The sequence below is a fragment of the Ambystoma mexicanum genome, chromosome 12 (assembly GCF_040938575.1).
Source record: "Ambystoma mexicanum isolate Mex_15411 chromosome 12, UKY_AmexF1_1, whole genome shotgun sequence".
NCBI classification, from domain to species: Eukaryota; Metazoa; Chordata; class Amphibia; order Caudata; family Ambystomatidae; genus Ambystoma; species Ambystoma mexicanum.
In genome coordinates this window covers 1,227,327,532-1,227,347,162 of record NC_090936.1, presented here as the reverse complement: position 1 = coordinate 1,227,347,162, position 19,631 = coordinate 1,227,327,532, and the positions used below count along the sequence as shown (strand labels likewise).

Sequence of the window (19,631 nt, the reverse complement as noted above, 5' to 3'; positions counted from 1 at the left end):
CATAGGGCATAATGGGAATGGGGAAGGCACTAATTACGGTACCGCAAATTGCGGTACCGTAATTAGCACCCCACTCCCTTTGCGGGTTCGTTTTTTAACGCCTGCTAAAAGCAGGCGTTAATGTACCAACCCGCAAAGGGACCTCGTAGTAAGGCGGTAAGGGTTTACAGGTACTGGTAAAATACCGGTACCGGTAAACCCATACCACCTACCGTGTAATGAGGCCCATTGTTCTTTATTGTTTTGCACTCTGCAAAACACAAACTCAAATGAAAGGTTTTGAGATGTTAAAACATGTGTTGCACCTGTGGGTCTCGACTGGTTTGTTGCGGATGGCTCAATTGCTGCTACAGGCCAACTGGTCGCACAGCACTCGATGTGGCCCTGGAGTTTAGCATTGTCTGGGTAGGGAAATGCAGTAGGGGCAGCACCAGTCCTTGCAGTGGGACTTGACCAGCACAGTGCAGTTATTTGTGTGGATGGACGCCCTGCAAAAACTACTTGACATCCACTGATGTCTGAGACGGTAGCGTGGACTGTCCTCACCTACCTAGAAGGCTGTGGCTGCCGGGTCAAGCAACAGACTCATTCTGTTATAGGTGACTGATAGGTAGCCATGTAAAAGAGAAGACATACTGGGCTTGATCGGAGTGTTGACTGGCGTGCGATAAGGTGATATGGGGCAGACAAGGCAACGAGACAGTGTTCTTCAAGTGGTGCTGACCTTCCTGCATGCGTTTTAATCTTGTAGATGGTGTGGGAGTGACAATTGCAGATCAGCTAGGGCTCACTTTGAGCCAAGCAATTTCTGTACCAGCTGCAGTATGCAACTCTTCTGCCCACGGCCAGACTTCGGCTGGCAGGTTTTTTGCATGCGATGGCGATGCTCTGCTCAGCAGCAGGTAATTTCTGGAAGGCGTGTAGATCAGAGTATTTGCATAGCAACAGAAGCAAATTCCTCAGCCAAGCAAGGCGCGTTAGCGGGTAAATTAATAAGACCTCTTCCTACCTGGACACCCAAATCTGTAGGAAAACCACCAGGCCACCATCACAGCAGCTCAAGGGATACGCAGATCACCCCAAAGCAAAGACAACATGTGTGAGCGGAAGCCCTGCTCCTCCACGCTTTTCCTTCTGTTCCTACACTGCTCCCTAAAGTCATAATCATTTAATTAGAGTGTACACTTACTCCCCATACTGTTTGTATTTGTTTCGTTACCTTGCAGAAACAAGCAACGCTCTTAGAAATCATTAAAAGCAATAATGAGTAACTTCTAAAACGTTGATTTTACCTGAATTTTGTCACACCATCCAGCGAAGTACCTGAAGGTCTGCACAGACATTCCTACATGGGTCTTCAAAGCCAGAGTGTACACGGCTCCAGAGTCGATGGCTTCGATCGTCGCAAGTTCTTCTTGGTGCTCCTCCATCAGGTCTGCGAGTCTTCAACCAAAATGGAACATGTAAAAGAAAAGGACCAATTACTTCCAATGTACATTAATGCCAACACTTCTTAACACACATTACGGATGTGTTTCCTGGGTGAGGAGTGGGAGGGGATGGCCGTTGATACCATGAAGCAAATGCAGTACCAAAATCACCAACGCTGTCACAATCGAAAAATATGATCAGATCTAGCCAGCAGGGAAAAAAACACCAGTGACCAGCAGGACTTGGGAGCTGCCAGAAACCGATAACCATGCATCAGTGGCATGATAAAAAGAATGAAAAACATGGCCTGACGGAGAACCTGACCACAAAGGCATCTCATCTGCAGCACCTTACCTCAGGCATGAAAGGTTGCAAAAGAAAAGAGGTGAAGCAAAAGTGTCAGACATACACAGGCACAGAGAGCTGTACGAGAGAAACACAACAATCACTACGGAGAAAGTTCTGGCCCACAATTCATGTGACTATCATAAAACCATTGCTCTTTATTCGTTTTTGTTTTTATCTGATACATTTAACGTCATGGGCCCTCAAAATGGAGTGAGGGGAGATCTGTGATCCTGTTGGGTTTGCCAGTGTGCATCTTTGTATTGAGTGGGATTTTACGTGGACGTTCCGAGTGCAGATTTTTAGTTGCTTTGTTCATTACAGTTAAACATTAGCTTTTGAGGCTTTTTGGCGTTGAATGTAAATTAGTTGATACATTTCTTTGATATCAGGTTTGATAGAATGCTCTAGGAGATTAATCTTTGGTGTTGGATGAATGTAGCTTGGATTAAGTTGTGTAAATTATGCTGGTCTTTTTTCACTATGTTTTTATCTGATTTTCTTATAAATTTGGTCTCGACCGTTTTATTCTTTTGACTGTTGTAATTGTTTTTGTTACTTCCTTACTACGAAAGATTTTATTAAAACTGATACACAATGTAGAAAGAAAAAAGAAACTTTGTTTCCACGACCAGAGCATCTACAGCACAGCTCCAGGGACCATTAAATGGTTGGTAGAACCGACAAAGGACCTAAACCCTGGATATCATGGCTATAGAAAGAACAGTACAATCAAGAATTATAGGGAGAGTGTAAAGAACACATTAATTACCTCTGGGTAATTTTCTAGTTCCTCTCACGGATTCCTTATCTATGTTATTCGTATCTCAGTGCAGCTGATCTTTGAAAACCTTTCGGCCAACAGAAGGTTCAACGCGGCTCTGCCCGATGCCTCTACGCGCCCAGCGACAGACAGGACATCGGGCCAGTATATATCGAGGCGTGGCCACCCATGACATCAGCTAAACCTTTTTTCCCTACCACTCTGATGCTAAGGGAATACTAAACTCAAGTTGTACTATCGATCCACCAAGTGGGACAGGCCGGGAGGGTGATGAGGAATCTGGGGGGAGTACATGGATCTCGAGGAAGGAGGAGAGCAAGAGGACGCCACCTATACCAGAAGCCTCCTGAGGACTGCCCTACCAAAAGAAGCTTCCTTCCCTGAGAGTGAATGTAGAGAAGCCCACGTAGCCACATGGCAAATGTCCAAGACAGGGACCACTCCACCCCCAACTAGGGTAGAGGTAGCAGCCAGACCTCTGGTAAAATTAGCCCTGAATCCTTCAGGCATATCTTTCCCAGCCAGATCACAGCATTCAGAGATGCAGAGAAGAATAAATTACTTAACCTCTCTGTAATGTTCGTTCTGATGGATTTTTCTCCTACGGATTCCACATCTATGAGAGCGGGCATGAGCATAACCAACAAAAAGCTGGTCATCTTTCTTGGCGTCACTCACTGGAGAGACGCAGTAGCTGAGAGTCCACACAGGGCCAAGGCGATGGAACCGTTCCTCTGCTTTGCAAGGATGGGGTGGAGCAACAAACTCAGGTAGATGGATCTTCTGAGAGAGATGGGAATCCAGGACCATTTTTGGAAGAAAAGAGGCTCTCACATTCAATGTCACCTTCTCTTTAGAGAAAAACAAATAGGGAGGATTCCCAGATAATGGCCAGAGTTCATGGCGAACAGGAAAATCACTGCAAGGGTGAGTAATCTAACAAAATAAGAATGAAGGAGCTCAAACCAAGCACCCATAAGAAACGTTAACACCAAATTCATATCCCATGCTGGAACCACAAACTGGCATGGAGGAAACTGATTGCACAAACCCTTAAAAACTGCATAACTGAGGATTGTGAAGAAAGAGTCTTGTTCGTGGGACCTCTCAAAAACATATGGAGGGGCTAAGTACCTTCACAGTGACAGTCTGTAGGCCCGACTGTGCCAAAGACAGCAACAAAATCCAAGTAACCCCATCCACCTTGTATTGTAGCCCTAAATATGCTTAGCTTCCTGTTACTGTACTCTTGCTGTAGCTCCTGCATTAGAGGTTGTGGCTTTCCATTGTTGTGCTTTTCCTTCTTGTACCTAATCCTCGACTCTTCACTTGTCTGTATGCTGTCCTCTGTGTTTAATATACTGCTCCCTTACCTTCTTGTTGCACCTGCTGTCTGTATGCCTGATGTAGCCTGTCATGCTACGAAGCATGGCTTTTCCAGTCTGCAATCACTCATACTTGCATGTCTGGTTTTTCCTCAATGCAGTTTACCCACTTGTTCCTGCACTTTAACCTGTTTTGTATTTAATGTACCTCTTCCCCTCCTCACCTCCCCCTTTATTTCATGTTGCTGCACTTGCACATTCCACATCATCGCACAACCTAGTCATTTGTATGTTTTCTTCCCTAACCCCCTTCCTGCACTTTGCTCCCCCCCTCTACCCTGCTCTCATGCTATAGCACTTGCATGTTCTGGATGTTTCAAGACCTTTTAAGAACGTTTTTGTTTTATACCTTTTCCTCATCCCTATTCCCCCCCCCATTGTCTTGATGCGTCTTAAAACACCATTTTTGCTGTAAAGTGCTGTAAGAAAGGCATGGCATCAAAGTAAGACAGACCCAAGTGATCACAGTTCAAGGGTGTTTATTAAACTGTAAAAATGGGTGTGATGAACGCCTAAATCTAAACCTAACTCTAAGATGCGAGCAAGCTACGACCATCAAATGATAATAATACCGTCCAAGTGGAGTCTAGTCAAAAAGGGCCTATACTAAGAAACCTATTGCCAATCCTTAGCGCTATGTTACATAGAATATATAATATTCATAAGAAAAGAAAGACTTGTTCACAAAATGATAAGTCAGGATGTTATGGCCGGATTCTGCCCCACGTTTTTAAGCACGAGACAAGGCAGGACTCTACAGCACAGCACACTCCTGAGCTTCTCCGGCGCAAGCTTACAGTTCCTTTTCCCATTATCAGGGCTTTCTGTGCCCAAGTATACGTACACTGTCAGTCGATATAGTGAATGTACAGATACATTGTTATGTTGTTTTTGATAATTGTCTGCCAAGCCTAAATAACTTAAAAAAAAAAAAAAAAAAAAAAAAAGTTTGATGCAGTATAACAACGGAACACACTGATAGTAAGGGACAGCAATGCAATTTTGAAAAATATGTACTATTCTGCTACACCATTAAATCTAGAACATGTCTTGACACACAAAAAGGAGATCTGGAGCACACAAAGCTCTAATTTAATGTAATGGTGCTGCGTTATGGGGACGAAGCAGTCTCTACACATTTATCGCTGCGCCGTCCCCATAACCAATGTACGGTTTTTGGGCCTTGCAGCACCAGCCACTTTATACACCTTATGGGCTACCTAGATGCGCTCTCTAACATAGTGCACACAAATGCACAGCTGTTACCAGTGGCCGAGGCCAGGCACTCACGACTCAAGACAATGCCAATTAGGGCATCTGCAGGCAAGCAGGAGCCATAAAGGTGGCGCAGCCATCCCGGACTCACTATCGCGCAGCCTGTCTCTCTTTTTCTGTCTCCCATGCAGCAAGACAAGCCCTCAATGAGTTTGCAGCTCACATTCTGGCAAGCATTAATACCGTTCCTTTGGAGCCTCCCAGACACAAGCATTGGGCCCTAAGGTATCTAGTTTGACAATTTTTCTTAGATTCGCAAATCACGTATGAATGTGGGGTGTAAATGCGGAGACCTCAAGAACCCCTGGGCGGAGTCTTTTTAGTGTCTAAAATGGTAGCACCCGGTTCTCTGAAACTATTTGTCTGCTGGCATTTAAAGCCTACAAGTCACTGACCCTCTACATTTATGGTATCTAGTTGAACAAGTGTTCATTATCCCACCCACCCGCCAGGTCACGGGATGGCTGTCTGATCCAGAGTCATGGATCACAGGGAAAGATATCTCCACTCAACCTTTTGGTCCTGAAGATGATGACTCCAACTACCGAATTCTTCAAAACCGGTCAACGCTTTTCAGTTTAGATATCCTTACAGGAACTGGTCAACACCTTTCTGTTTAGATATCCTTGCAGGAACTGGTCAACGCCTTTCTGTTTAGATATCCTTGCAGGAACTGGTAAACGCCTTTCTGTTTAGATATCCTTGCAGGAACTGGTCAACGCCTTTCTGTTTAGATATAATCTTAGAGGAACCGGTCAACGCCTTTCTGTTTAGATATCCTTACAGTAACCGGGATACGCTGTTTAAATTAAATACCTATCTTGTGGCAGGTATATTGAGCATTACAGACACTGCTCATTTCTTGTGGTTGGCAAGAAATATTAGACAACAAATAGCACCCATCACACATCCATTGAACACATTGCTCTGTGGGTGAGTATAAGCACTCTCTATCCATGATAGATTCTCCTTTGGAATGTTCAGAATGTGAACAAAATTAGACAGTAATGGTCTGCTTCTTTTTTGTGGGCTATTGTATGTCTTTTTAACCCTACACCCCAATAATTGGTGTTTTGAATATAGGTATAATTTCCTCTCTCTTTTCTTTTAGATAGCCGGCACGCCATCGCCAACCTAGGTACAGCCCCCCCCTGTAAGGTGTGCTTCTACCTAGGGACGGTATTACAACGGGAGTCACCAAGGTCAGGTGACAAAAGGCGATTTTACAGCATCAAACACAGGTGCAGGCCCCGCACAGCTTCTCTTTGTGTGAGACTGCTGAAACTGCAGGAGTAGGCGACTGGTGGCACAAGCTGATGATCCCCAAAGTACGAAGGCTCTATTCGGAACGACGACAGCTGCAGCGAGGTAACCCAGGAGAAAGCTGGTCAGTCCACTGGTTAGTCCAGGGTCACTTCCAAAGGCTCAGAAGGCAGGGATCCTCGAGCAGGGTTCGAGACTTGTTGTTTCGACAGGTCCAGGGGTTGAATCACCAACAAAGGACTTCTTGAGATCAGTACAGAGGAGCGGAGCTTCACCAGGACAACACTCAAGTTGATGCTGGTCACCTGCAGAGGTTGTCTTCGGGTTGTTAGCAGGCTCCCCTTCTTCATAGAAGTCTTGGTTCTAACAATGATCTCCCCAACAGTCGGAGCCCTCCTTTTATCCAAGATTCAGGCTGTGAGCAAGCCTAAGCACACCAATAGTATGGTTCTGCACCATTCAAACAGCCAGTGGCTATCCAATCATGGATGGCCACTGGCTACCACATCTGCCCAGCAGCAAACAACTTTCTGGCACCTAAGATTTGGATTGGGACTAGACATTCCCAGCCCCCTTCTCTGGCTCACACACAACACGGCTTAGCCACGAAAGCCACATCTTTCCCTGAGAAAGGGATTTCCATATAAGGCATTTCCTGACCGGAGAAGGCAGGAAGAAGGCCAAAGAACAAGCGAAAAACCTTGTGGCATGGCCATCCTCGGGTTTTAGCCACTTTTAGTAGACATTCTCATGCATGAGTAAAATAACTCAAAAACTACAAATATCACTACTGCCACCAGCTAGCTTCCCTTAGGCACATTGCAAAAATAACCAAAAAGCCATTTATATATAAAAAATATAAGGGTAAAAAGTCAGGACCGGGTTAAAAAACAAGTAAGAACACTGGGGGGGTGCCATTGAGGTCTATGGGAGGAAAACAACAAAAAGAAAGTATTTCCTAACAACCCTAAAGAGGTTGGGCCCTGGCAGACGACAGGACTGTAAACCCCAGGAAATTTACATGGGCACGCTAAAGTCAGAGCTACTCTCCAACAAATGTCCAGCCTCCAATGATGTCCAGCATCCCTGGCTCTCCTCCTGCTTTTGTACGCTAGGTCTTATTCACTTGTAGAAACTGAATGAGAAGTTAAACAGCATAAGGAACAAGTTACTTACCTGTAACTGTTGTTCTCCAGCATGGGTCTGGCATGGATTCACATGCTCATGAATATTGCCCGTCGTCAGGCCGGGAATCCCCGGTATAGAAAAAATCAGTATCAGTTTCGTTTCTGATCTGTCTTTCTCAGAAGTAACCAATCACTGGTCTCTGGGTCATACTGCCCCCAGCCAATGACTGCCCTCTCCCCAAGCCCCGCCCCTGGCAGCCATCCTCAGATTTGGTAGCACGTGAAGTGGCAGTATGACCAAGTGAAGAGCCGCAGAGGGGTAGGCGGGAGGGTTCGCATGTGAATCCATGCCAGACCCATGCTGGAGAACAACAGTTACAGGTAAGTAACTTGTTCCTTCTCCAGCATGGGGTCTGGCATGGATTCACATGCTCATGAATATAAGACTACATAGCAGTATACAAATGCACAACCGCGGGAGGTGGCAAAAGGCTCAATATCAAGCAATACAACAACTCAACATTAAGCAACTGTTACCTCCTCACCAGGCTCACCTTAGGCAAACAGGTTGCGCAGCACTGCCTGGCCGAATCTGGACTCCTCCCTGGAATCCCGGTCGACGCAGTAGAATCTCGTGAAGGTGTGCGTCGACCTCCACGTAGCAGCCCTGCAGATGTCGAGCAGGGGCACACCAGACAGGAACGCCGTAGTAGCAGCGATCGCTCTGGTCGAATGGGCCCTCGGACGGCCTGGCAACGATCGGTTTGCCAACCAGTGACAGTGCATGATGCAGCCGGAGAGCCATCTGGAAATGGAAGTCTTCGAGAGAGCCTTTCCTTGATTCAGAGGTCCAAAGTTCACAAACAGCTGTGATGTCTTCCGAAAACTCTTCGTGCGGTCCACGTAGAACTTCAGCGCTCTAGCTACATCCAGCGAGTGCAGAGTCCTCTCAGCCGGCGACGAAGGCGACGGGAAGAAAACTGGCAACACCAAGGGCTCATTGAGGTGGAAGTCCGACGGCACCTTGGGCATGAAGGAGGGGTGCGTCCTCAGCACCACTCTTGTGTCATGAAAAGTCAAGTATGGAGGCTTGCAAGACAGGGCCTGGATCTCTCCCACTCGTCGGGCAGAGGTGATGGCCACGAGGAATGCTGTCTTCCACGACAGAAACTTCAACGGCACTGAATGCATAGGCTCGAATGGGGCCCCCATGAGCCTAGTCAGCACCACGTTGAGCTCCCACGCCGGGGCAGGGGCCTTCACCGGCGGGAATGATCGGAACAGTCTTTTCATAAATTCCTTCACCAGTCGATGAGACCACAAGGACGCCCGTCCTGTAGTTCTGGTGTAACGTGAGACGGCAGCCAGATGTACCTTGATGGAAGCGTGAGATAGGCCAGCCTTGGCCAAAGACAATGGGTACGGCAATACTTGAGGGGCCATAATCCGCAGAGGGTTAATCTTCTGTGCACGGCACCAGACAGAGAACCTCTTCCATTTGTGTCCGTAGCACTTGAGAGTTGAGGATGCCCTGGCCTTCGCAAGAACCTCTCTGCAGTCGGCCGGGATGTCGTATCCTCCAAACTCTAGTGCTGCAGGAGCCAGGCCTGAAAGTTCAGCGACTCTGGTTCGTGATGAAGAATGGCGCCTCCTTCTCTGGAGAGAAGATCCGCGTCCGTCGGCAGCTTGACTGGTGTGGACGCTGACAAGTCCAGAAGGTCCGGGAACTAGATCTGCCTCAGCCACGCCGGTGCAATGAGGATCATCCTGCACCGGGCCCTCTTGAGCTGGTTGACGAGCCAGAGTAGAAACGGCAATGGCGGGAACGCATAAAGGAACAGGCTGTTCCAGGGGAACTAGAAAGCATCGCCCATGCTCCTCGGTTGGGGAAACCTGCTGGCGAACCTCCGGCACTTGGAGTTCGCCGCCGTCGCGAAGAGATCGATCTGGGGTTCACCCCATCGTCGGAAGAGTCGGTCCACTTGATCCTGGCGCAGTTCCCACTCGTGGCACGAGCGCAGCTCTCTGCTGAGTGAGTCGGCGATGGTGTTTTTTATCCCTGCCAGATGAAAGGGTACCAGAAACATCCCTTGGGCGACGGCCCAATGCTACAGATCCTGGGCTTCCTTGGATAGGGCAGGGGATCCGGTTCCGCCCTGCTTCCGAATGTAAAACATTTTGGTGGTGTTGTCGGTGAAGATCCTCATCACCTTGCCCTTGAGGGACGGAAGGAAGGACCTGAGGGCCCAGATCACTGCACGGAGCTCCAAGATGTTGATGTGGAGAGTCTTCTCCTCCGGGAGCCATAGGCCTCTCGCGTGGAGACTCCCGGTGTGCGCTCCCCAACCTTCCAGGGAGGCATCCGTCGTCACCGTCACCTGGTGGGCCAGGGCTAGGAAACCTGTTCCCGCCGTCAGATGAGAGCGGACACCCCACCATCGTATCGCCTGACGGAACGCTTCGTCGAGCGGGATCCTGTCCTCGACGCTGCCCGTCGTCTGGATCCAGTGGGCGTCGAGGAATTCTTGCAAGGGCCGCATCCGAAGTCTGCAGTGGCGCACCACATAAATGCAGGAGGACATCATTCCGAGGAGGGACTTGATAGACCTCACTCTGGCCACGTCCGTGGCTAGCAGACATTGCACCTTTCCCAGGATGGTCCTTATCTTTTCCTCCAACGGTGAGGCCTGCCGCGCCACTGTGTCGAGTTGTGCTCCCAGAAACAGGGCGACTTGCGACGGGACCAGGTGGGATTTTGGAAAGTTGATGGAGAACTCCATGTCAGTGAGCAGCTGGACGGTCTTCGCAGTGTGTTCCACGGCGAGCTCCCTTGTCCTTGCCCGTATGAGCCAGTCGTCCAGGTAGGGGTAGACGTGGATCCCCTGAAGGCGCAGCCGCGCCGCCACCGGTGCTAGGCACTTGGTGAACACCCTGGGCGCCGATTTTAATCCGAACGGGAGGGACTTGAACTGGTAGTGCCGCCCTTTGACCATGAACCTGAGGAACTTTCTGTGCCTCTTTAGAATAGGGATGTGGAAGTATGCATTCTCCAAGTCCAACGACGACAGGAAATCGCCCTCCTCCAGCTGTCCCACGTGCTGGAGGGTGACCATCCGGAACTTCTGTGCCTTGATGTATTTGTTCAGTCGTCGCAGGTCCAGGATGGGACGCCATCCTCCTGTCTTCTTCTTTACGAGGAAGTATCTTGAGTAAACTCCGGAGCCCCGAAGCCTCTTTGGAACGAGCTCGATGGCACCTTTCCTGAGCATCGCCCTTACTTCCAACAGGAGTTGAGGGACGTGATTTTCCTTCCTGGCCACGGGAGGAATGCGGGGGCACTTCTTCTGGAACTTGAGGGTGTGCCCCAGGGCAAGGGCGTCCAGCACCCAATGTTCGGTGGAGATGGAATCCCACACGCCGACGAACTTCGTCAGCCGGCCTCCCACCGGGGTGCTTCGGCGGGGGCCCGACGCGACGGTCGGTTCAATCTTGCTTGGAGGCCGCTTTGCCTCCTTGACCACCTCGGCGACGACGGCGGGATCCACCTGACTTGCCGCGTCCCCTGTAGGCCTCCTGCGATGAAGATCTTGCCGCTTGACGGTACGTAGAGGAGGCACCCTTGCTGCCGGCTCCCTTGGAGGCACCATGTCTGCCTCCGGAGCTCCGAAAGGACGGCTGTCGCTGTTGGAGCACACCCAGTGCATGGGCCATCTCCGTGTCCGTCTTGATCGCCTGAAGGGACTCATCAACCGCCTTGCCAAAAAGGTTGTTCCCATCGAAGGGCATGTCCAATAACTTGGTCTGTACGTCCTGGTGGAAATCCGTCGCCTTGAGCCATCGTCGTCGTCTCAGGCAAACGCTGTTGCCCAACTGACGGAAACCGGTGTCGGCGATGTCCGTAGCCACCGTAATGGCGTGGTCCGAGGCAATCTCACCTTCCTGTAAGATTTCCAGGGCCTCAGCCCTCTTGGCGTCCGGAAGGAAGTCCAACAGAGGGGCGATCTTGAACCACAACTCCCTGTCGTAGCGGGCTACGATGGCCAGGGCGTTGGCCATCTTGATGGTCGTCCCATCGCATCCAGCTTCCTACCCTCGCCGTCCGGCGGGGAGGTTGAAGTCGAGGCCGATGCCCCCCCTGCTTTCTTCTTGGCCGCCGCCGAAACGACCGAATCCGGGGTAGGTTGCGCCCTAAGGCACAAGGGGGCAGCGTCGGGGACCTGGTACTTCTTCTCGTACCGGTCCCTCTTCGCAGGAGCCGTGGCAGGGTTCTTGAGGAGGGCGAGCCCCTCATCCCAGATGTCATCAAGAAGCGGTACGGCGAGGACCGTCTTCCTTTTAGCCTCGCGCCGTTGGTAAAGGAACCCTTCCTTCTTCTTTTCTTCGGGACAGAGCTGGAAGAGCTCGGATGCCCTGGAAATCATAGCATGGAAGGATCCAATCTCGTCGGGCGGGGACGCCCGGGCAGGGGGCGACGGGGGACACGTCCCGTCGTCGCCTCCGTCGTCATCCGTACCCGTCGTAGTCATGTCCATGCCTGTATCATCCCTGTGGGTAGTGGACCGGGGGGAAGGCAGAGAAGGCCGCAGAGGCGGGAGAGGAGGCCTAGGATGCGTCCTCCTCCTCTTAAGTGGTGGGCTCTCCGAAGGTCCTGGCTCGGTTCCCCCGTCTGGTCTGGCTCAGGTACCTCCGTCGGGGGAAGGGGCAGCCTAGTCCTTATCTCCGAGCATAAGGACTGGATGGCTGACAAAATGGCCGCCGAGGTGTCCTGCGGCGCCGGAAACGACGGGAGCGAGGGCTGTTGAGGAGCCTCGTCTGCGACACTGTCGCCCTCGTCGTCGCCCTCGTCGGGATCCCTCCCGATGGGCTGGGCCTCCTCCACGACTTGGATGAGCTTCTCTTCAGAGGTCGTGTCTGTATCCACGATGGCCACCAGCCCCTCCCCCACCCTTCCCAAAGAGGACTTCGTGGGGGTCTTCTCGATGGGCCTGAAAGACGACTCCCTCCGCGGTGGCAGAGAGACTCTGGTACCTGAGGGCGCCTCCACTGGTGTAGCCTCCACAGGCTGAGCCAGGGCCGCGGCGACATCCTCAATCGAGGTTTTAGCAGGGTGAATTAAGGCCAACGTCACCTTCTGTACGCCTGGGGCCTTCACCTTGGGGGGAGGGTCCGAGTCTCGCTCCCCCTCTGCCGGAAACTTCGAGATCGACCAGGGCCTCTCCAGAAGCTTCGCCGGATGCTCGGACTTCCTCTTACCCGAGCCAGAGCGTTGGCTCGTGGTTGATGGCGCCGGGGAGGATGCGCCCTGCCTGGAAGCCAAGGAGCCCGACCGTTCAGCGCTCCCGGTGCCCGCGGACTCGCAGTGCTTAGCCTTTTGATGGGCCCCCGTCGCCGGGGCACCCTCACAGGACTTAGAAGACCGCTCGGACTTCTTTTTCTTCTTCTCGGCTGGCGGGCTCTTACCTTCCAGCCAGTTGGCGAGACGGAGGTGGCGATCCTTCATGGTCCGCTCCGACATGTTCCCACAAAACGCGCAATCCTTTTCCTTGTGCGTCTTGTCCTCATGGAGACAGTAGAGGCATAACAAATGCTCGTCCTCCTTGAAAACGTTCTGAAGCTGGCATCCAGGGCAGGTCCTGAACAGCTTCCCGGGCGTCGAGCTCCCTTTCTCCTGGGCCATGTCCGGGGTAGGCCTCGGAACTTCTGGAATCCTCCAAAAGCGTAACTCAACGAAATCTTCACCCTTGAGGGGCGTAGAAACTCCAAAACGGCTTGAGGCTCTATTTAACCGAAAACATGAGAAAATCTCCTGAAAAAAGCGCGAAAACGCAGCAAAAGCTCGAGAGCTACAGCACGAGGACTCCCAAGACTTAAACGTGCGGTAAAAATCTGAGGATGGCTGCCAGGGGCGGGGCTTGGGGAGAGGGCAGTCATTGGCTGGGGGCAGTATGACCCAGAGACCAGTGATTGGTTACTACTGAGAAAGACAGATCAGAAACTAAACTGATACTGATTTTTTCTATACCGAGGATTCCCGGCCTGACGACGGGGAATATTCATGAGCATGTGAATCCATGCCAGACCCCATGCTGGAGAAGCTCAAACTCCACATGCAGCAGTTGGTCTTGTTTTAGATAAAATGAATCCGCTACTCACTTGTACAGGAGTCTGCCTCTGTCCCTTGGGTTCATCTTGCCCCACTCTCCGTTCTCAAAGGCATCCTTGGCGGCCGCCACAGCTTTATCAACATCAGCCACCGAACAATAGGACACTTTGCAAATTACCTGTAATAAAATAGCTTTTGAGTTACAAATCAAAAAGTGTATCTTAATAAACACAGGCATCACTATCTTCAAGTAAGTAGAACTAGTTACTCTTACCTTGTAACGTTCTTTCGATGGGATGTTCCTCCGACGTATTCCTTATCTTAGATATAAATCCTTCAGCTTTGCTGGCCTCGGAAAATTTTTTCGCCAGAGGGCGCTGCGCGTCGATGATCGCCGAGTCGATGACCCTCGACGGCCTCCGTGCCGACGTCGACGTCATCCTGCCTATAAAGGCCGCGCGCAGCGTCCGTTGCTCAGTTCCGTTTTGTAGTCCCCAGTAATGTTTTTGGATTAGACTAATCACCTTGAAGGAGCATAGGCTGCAAACCCACAGGAAGTCATACTGCGGGGATGGATGGGAGGGTCGATAAGGAATACGTCGGAGGAACATCCCATCGAAAGAACGTTACAAGGTAAGAGTAACTAGTTCTTCGAAGGGATTGTGTCCTCCGACGTATTCCTTATCTTAGATAGACTCCCATAGCAGTGGTATTGTGACTGGAGGCGGGAGTAATAAAAGTTATGTTACCCTTCCAGAATGGACAGAGTGTAACACAGCCTTGCCGAATCTAGTTTCTTGACTAGAGGAGGAATCCAGGCTATAGAATTTGGTAAATGTATGTGCGGACGACCATGTGGCAGCCGCACATATATCTCGAATTGGCACCCCTCTTTGAAGGGCTGAGGATGTTGCGATACCCCTGGTAGAATGAGCCCTTAGATTTTGAGGAGGCTCCTTTCCTGCCAATTTGTAGCACTCCAGAATGGCTAAAATAATCCATCTGGAGATGGTTTGTTTTGTTATTGGAAGGCCCAACTTATGTCCTGCATAACCTACAAAGAGTTGGTCTGCTTGTCTGATCTTAGCCAATCTGCTGATATAGAAGCTCAAGGCTCGCTTAGGGTCCAGCCTGTGCAGTCTCTCTTCCTCCTTCCCCGGATGAGGAGGAGGGTAGAAAGAAGGTAATATAATCTTCTGAGTGATGTGAAACTCCGAGACTACCTTCGGGAGGAAGTTAGGCTTCACCTGAAGAACAACTTTGTCCTTGTAAAAGATTGTATGTGGAGGTTTACACGATAAGGCTTGCAACTCGCTAACCCTTCTAGCAGATGTCAATGCTATTAGCAAAACAGTTTTGAGGGTGAGAAGCTTCAATGAACAAGAGTGTAGTGGTTCAAAAGGGGCACCCTTTAGGAAGTTTAAAATTAGGTTTAAATCCCATAAGGGAACTTGAAAAGGTTTCGGGGGATAAACATTAGTTAATCCTTTTAGGTATTGTATTACCAATGGAATTTTGAAGTATGAAGGCTCCTCTGCAGTGCGCTTAAAGATTGATAGCGCTGCGAGATAGCCCTTAATTGTGCCAACCTGTAGGCCTGAATTAGCCAGGTAAAGTAAGAATGACAACACCATAGGTGTACCACAAGAAAAGGGTTCAATATTCTTTTCTCTGCACCAGCTGCAAAATTTGTTCCAACGGCAGCGGTATAGAGTTTTAGTTGCCGGCCTTCTGGCCGAAAGCAACACCTCCATAACATCATCCGGAAGGTCCCAATCCTTGTACCTCAACCTTTCAGACACCAAGCGTGAAGGTTGAGGGTCTTGATGGCTGGATGGAGAACCTGACCTTCCTTCTGCGAGAGAAGATCCTCTCTGTATGGCAGTCGAATTGGAGGGCAGATGGACATGTCTAGAAGGTCCGGGTACCACGTTCTCCTGGCCCAATCCGGGGCAATTAGGATCATGGTCTTCCGAAACCTTCTCAACCTCCTGATCATTTGAGGAATGACAGGGACCGGAGGGAACGCGTACAGAAGTGGGAACTCCCAGTCCACTACGAACGCATCTCCTAGAGCTCCTCTCGGGGGAAATTCCCTTGAGCAAAATCTGTCGCACTTCCTGTTGATACTGGTGGCGAACAGATCCACTTGAGGGGTTCCCCAAAGGGCGAAGATCTCTTGAAGGACTTCCTGAGCTATCTCCCACTCGTGAGAGACTGTGCTCTGCCTGCTCAGAGCGTCCGCTGTCAAGTTCTTCTCTCCGGCTAGGTGAATTGCCGATAGAGAGATTCCTTCCTGAATTGCCCAAAACCAGAGCTGCATCGCCTCTCTGCACAGTGGTAGTGAGCCTACGCCTCCTCTTTTGTTGAGGTAGTGCATGGCCACTGTATTGTCCGTCATTATTAGGACGTTTCTTCCCCGTACAGACGGCAGAAAAGCCTTCAGCGCTAGTCTGATGGCTCTCAGCTCCAACAGGTTGATATGTAGTCTGGACTCCGATGGAGACCAACGACCGCTGATGGTCAAGTCGTTGGCGTGAGCTCCCCACCCCGTGAGTGAGGCATCCGTGACTACTGTTATCTCCGGCCATGGTTGCCAAAACATTTCTCCTTTCAGGATGTTCTCCCGACAGGCCCACCACTGAAGGTCTCGGGCTACTTTGACCGGGATCCGAAGGAGATCTGTCATCCTTCCTGAGAACTGTGACCACTGAGTTCTCAGTGCCCACTGGAGGGATCTCATTCTCAGGCGAGCCTCCGGCACGAGGAATATGCAGGATGCCATGAGGCCTAGCAACCTCAGAAAGTCGTAGGCTGGGAGATATTGGGCATTCTGAAATCTGATGACCATCTGCAGAATATCTCGAGCCCTCACCTCTGGTGGCAAGGCTTTTCCCAGGGAAGTGTCCAGGACTGCTCCAATGAATTGGAGTCTCTGTGATGGTATCATCTGTGACTTCTTTAAATTGAGGGAGAAGCCCAGCTTGTGAAGGAAGTGGCAAACATAATCTAGTTGTCTCTGAGCCTGTTCCGAAGATACAGCTCTGATCAACCAATCGTCTAGGTAAGGGTAGACATGAATCCCTTCCCTCCTTAGACTTGCAGCCACAACCGACATTAGCTTGGTAAAGACCCTCGGGGCGGAGGTTAGCCCAAATGGCAGAACTCGAAATTGATAATGAGAGCTGCCAATTGCGAACCTCAGGTATCTCCTGTGCCTGGGATGGATCGGCACATGGAAATAAGCGTCCTGGAGGTCTAGAGATACCAACCAGTCCTGAAGCTGGAGGGCCTGAAGGATCTGAGAGAGAGTCACCATCTTGAACTTGTCCTTTCGGAGGAATTTGTTCAATTCCCGTAAGTCTAAGATGGGTCTCAGTCCTCCGTCCTTCTTCGGTATTATGAAGTAGGGGGAGTACCAACCCTTGTTCCTTTCCGCTACAGGTACCAGTTCTATGGCACCTTTCTCTAGCAGGTCTAAAACCTCCTGCAAGAGGAGCGGATCTGGAAGCTTCAAAGGGTTGTTCCCCGGTGGATGACTCTGAGGGATATGTAGGAAGGGCAGGCAGTAACCTTGGGCCACTGTCTCCAGAGCCCAAGCATCTGACGTAATAGCCTGCCATTCCGTCAGATGGTGAGTTAACCTGCCCCCTACTGGTGTTCTGTGAGGGGAGACCTCAGAGTGGTTTTGAAGCGGCTGATGCAGTTGCCGAAGGTAAAGTGGCTCCTGCTCCTGCGGGTGCGGCTTTCTTTCCCCTACCCCGTCCACCACGGGTAAATCTTCCTTGGCCTCTTTGAGCCGGTCGTCCCCTGCCCCTTCCATATGAGGAATAGTAACGAAAGGACCGTCCTCTCCACGATGATCCCGAAGGACGAAAGGTATTCTGACGGATAGCAGCTCCCAATGACTTGGCTGCTGCCTTGGACGTTTGCAGTTTCTCCAAACTGTCATCCGCCTTCTTTCCAAAGAGGGTAGAACCGTCAAAGGGCATATTCAAAAGCCTGGTCTGCACGTCAGAGGCAAAACCAGACTTCCTCAACCACGCATGCCTGCGGATTGTGGTACTTGCCGCCATGGCCCTGCTGATACTGTCAGCAGAATCTAGGCCAGTTTGTAGGGTCTCGCACATCGCATCTTTACCATCCCTGATGATGTTTAAAAATGCGTCCCTTTCCTCTCCTTCTTGGAGGCAGTCAGCCGCTGATGAAGCGCACTCCCAAAGGGTGTGGCTGAACCTAGCGAGCGTACAGGTCGCGTTAATAGACTTTAACGCCATGCTACAGGCAGAAAAAACCTTCTTAGCCATGGCATCATACTTTTTGTCATCCCTATCCTGCGGAGCAGTGGGGTATGCAGATGTGCTGCCTGATGAGGTTGCAGCCTGTACAACCAAGCTCTCAGGAGTAGGGTGTTTTGACAAATATTCAGGGTCAGAACTAGCCACCCTGTATTTTGTTGACAGTTTTTTATTTACTGCCGGGATAATTTCTGGCGTTTCCCAGTTTGTCAAAATCCTTCTCTGTAGAGCAGAGTGAAATGGAACCACAGGATCCTCCTGTGGGCCCTTGTCCAGTATGTCAGTGAGGTCATCCTGCTGAAAGGCAGGAGAAGGTGCAGACCAACCCATAAATTCTATGATTCTAGACATCAGAGCTCTATATGGAGTCTCCGCATGTTCTCCTGGGTCTGGTTTGATAAATTCTGCTTCAGGAGAAGTGTCCAAGCCACTAGCTTCCTGAAGTGCATCCTGAAGATTTTTTAATCTTCCTTCCTCAGAGGCGAAAGTCTCTGGCTCTGGTGATGTGGTCCTCTGTAAATCAATATCTTGGTCTGAATCCTCCCTTTCCTCAAAAATCGAGGTTAAAGGGGGATACATTGGTTTTTGGAATGGTATAAACCCCATTTCCAATGCAGAAGGAGCCATCATCACAGGCCTTGAAAACGTCGATGTCGTCGACACCGACGTGAAAGTACTCGAAGGCGCCGTGAAAAGCGTCGAGAAATGTGTACTAGGCCTCGAAGAACTCGAAAGGATCGGAGTCCTGCTCGAGAACGACGTCGACGTTCTCGGCGTCGAGTCGGAGGTCTTTTGTCTAACCGTTGGCTGTGGAGTAGCCGTGGTTCTTTCCTTCACCGGCGTCGATATCGGCGTCGACGTCGGCGTCGACTCGATCGACTGATGCGCCGATGAATCCTTCGACAACGGCGTCGATGGCGCCGACCTCTGTTTCGAAGGAGTTTTCGACGATGGCGTCGATGATGCTTTATCTCCCGATGGCTCGAGGCGCTTTCGGGTTGACTTTTCCGCCGGGTACTGCGACTCGCGGCGTTTAGATTTTTTGGGTTTTTTACCCGGGGTATCACCCTCAGCTGTCTTCGAGGGGGACGAGGCCGCTTTCTCGAAGACGCTTAGCATCTTTTTCCTGAATTCCTCCCACTCAGCTTGCGAGCTGCGTTTTGTGGGGCAATGAACTCTCTCAGGAGAACTCGACGAAGATGACGAAGGGGATCTCCTACGTCTCTTCTTCGAGTGTCTCGATGTCGACGAGTGGTGGGAGCCACTTCGTGATCTAGATCGAGAGTGTTTTTTATGGTGAGGAGACGAACGTCTCGACTCTACCGAAGAAGCTTTCGAGGAAGTTAAAGTTGACCTACCTCTCTCGAGCTTCCCCCTACGCTCCTTCAAGGCTTTCGCCGTCATGGAAAGGCATTCCTCACACTCCGAACTCTGGTGCGTGATTCCCAGACACCACAAACAGACCCTGTGAGGGTCCGTCAACGACATTTTCTTCCCGCAGTCTCGGCACTTTTTGAAACCGGACCGAGGGGTCGTCGGGTCGGAGGAGGATGCCATCGATATCGAGGTAAATAGTAGTTATTATATACGTTATCTTGACGAGAACTGAGCAACGGTGTT

At 50.5% G+C, this 19,631-nt stretch overlaps 1 protein-coding gene across 2 annotated transcripts in view; it reads right to left on the bottom strand.

Annotated features, from left to right (window-relative positions):
- Nucleotides 1–19,631, bottom strand: part of ALDH1L2 (aldehyde dehydrogenase 1 family member L2) — an 836,174-nt gene that overhangs the window by 219,651 nt on the left and 596,892 nt on the right. For both annotated transcript variants that reach the window (XM_069629899.1, XM_069629898.1), the window contains exons 12-13: nt 13,764–13,891; nt 1,293–1,443 (exon numbers count right to left, since the gene is read on the bottom strand). In XM_069629899.1, coding sequence (XP_069486000.1) covers nt 1,293–1,443; nt 13,764–13,891 — 279 coding nt within the window. The remainder of the gene's footprint in view (nt 1–1,292; nt 1,444–13,763; nt 13,892–19,631) is intronic.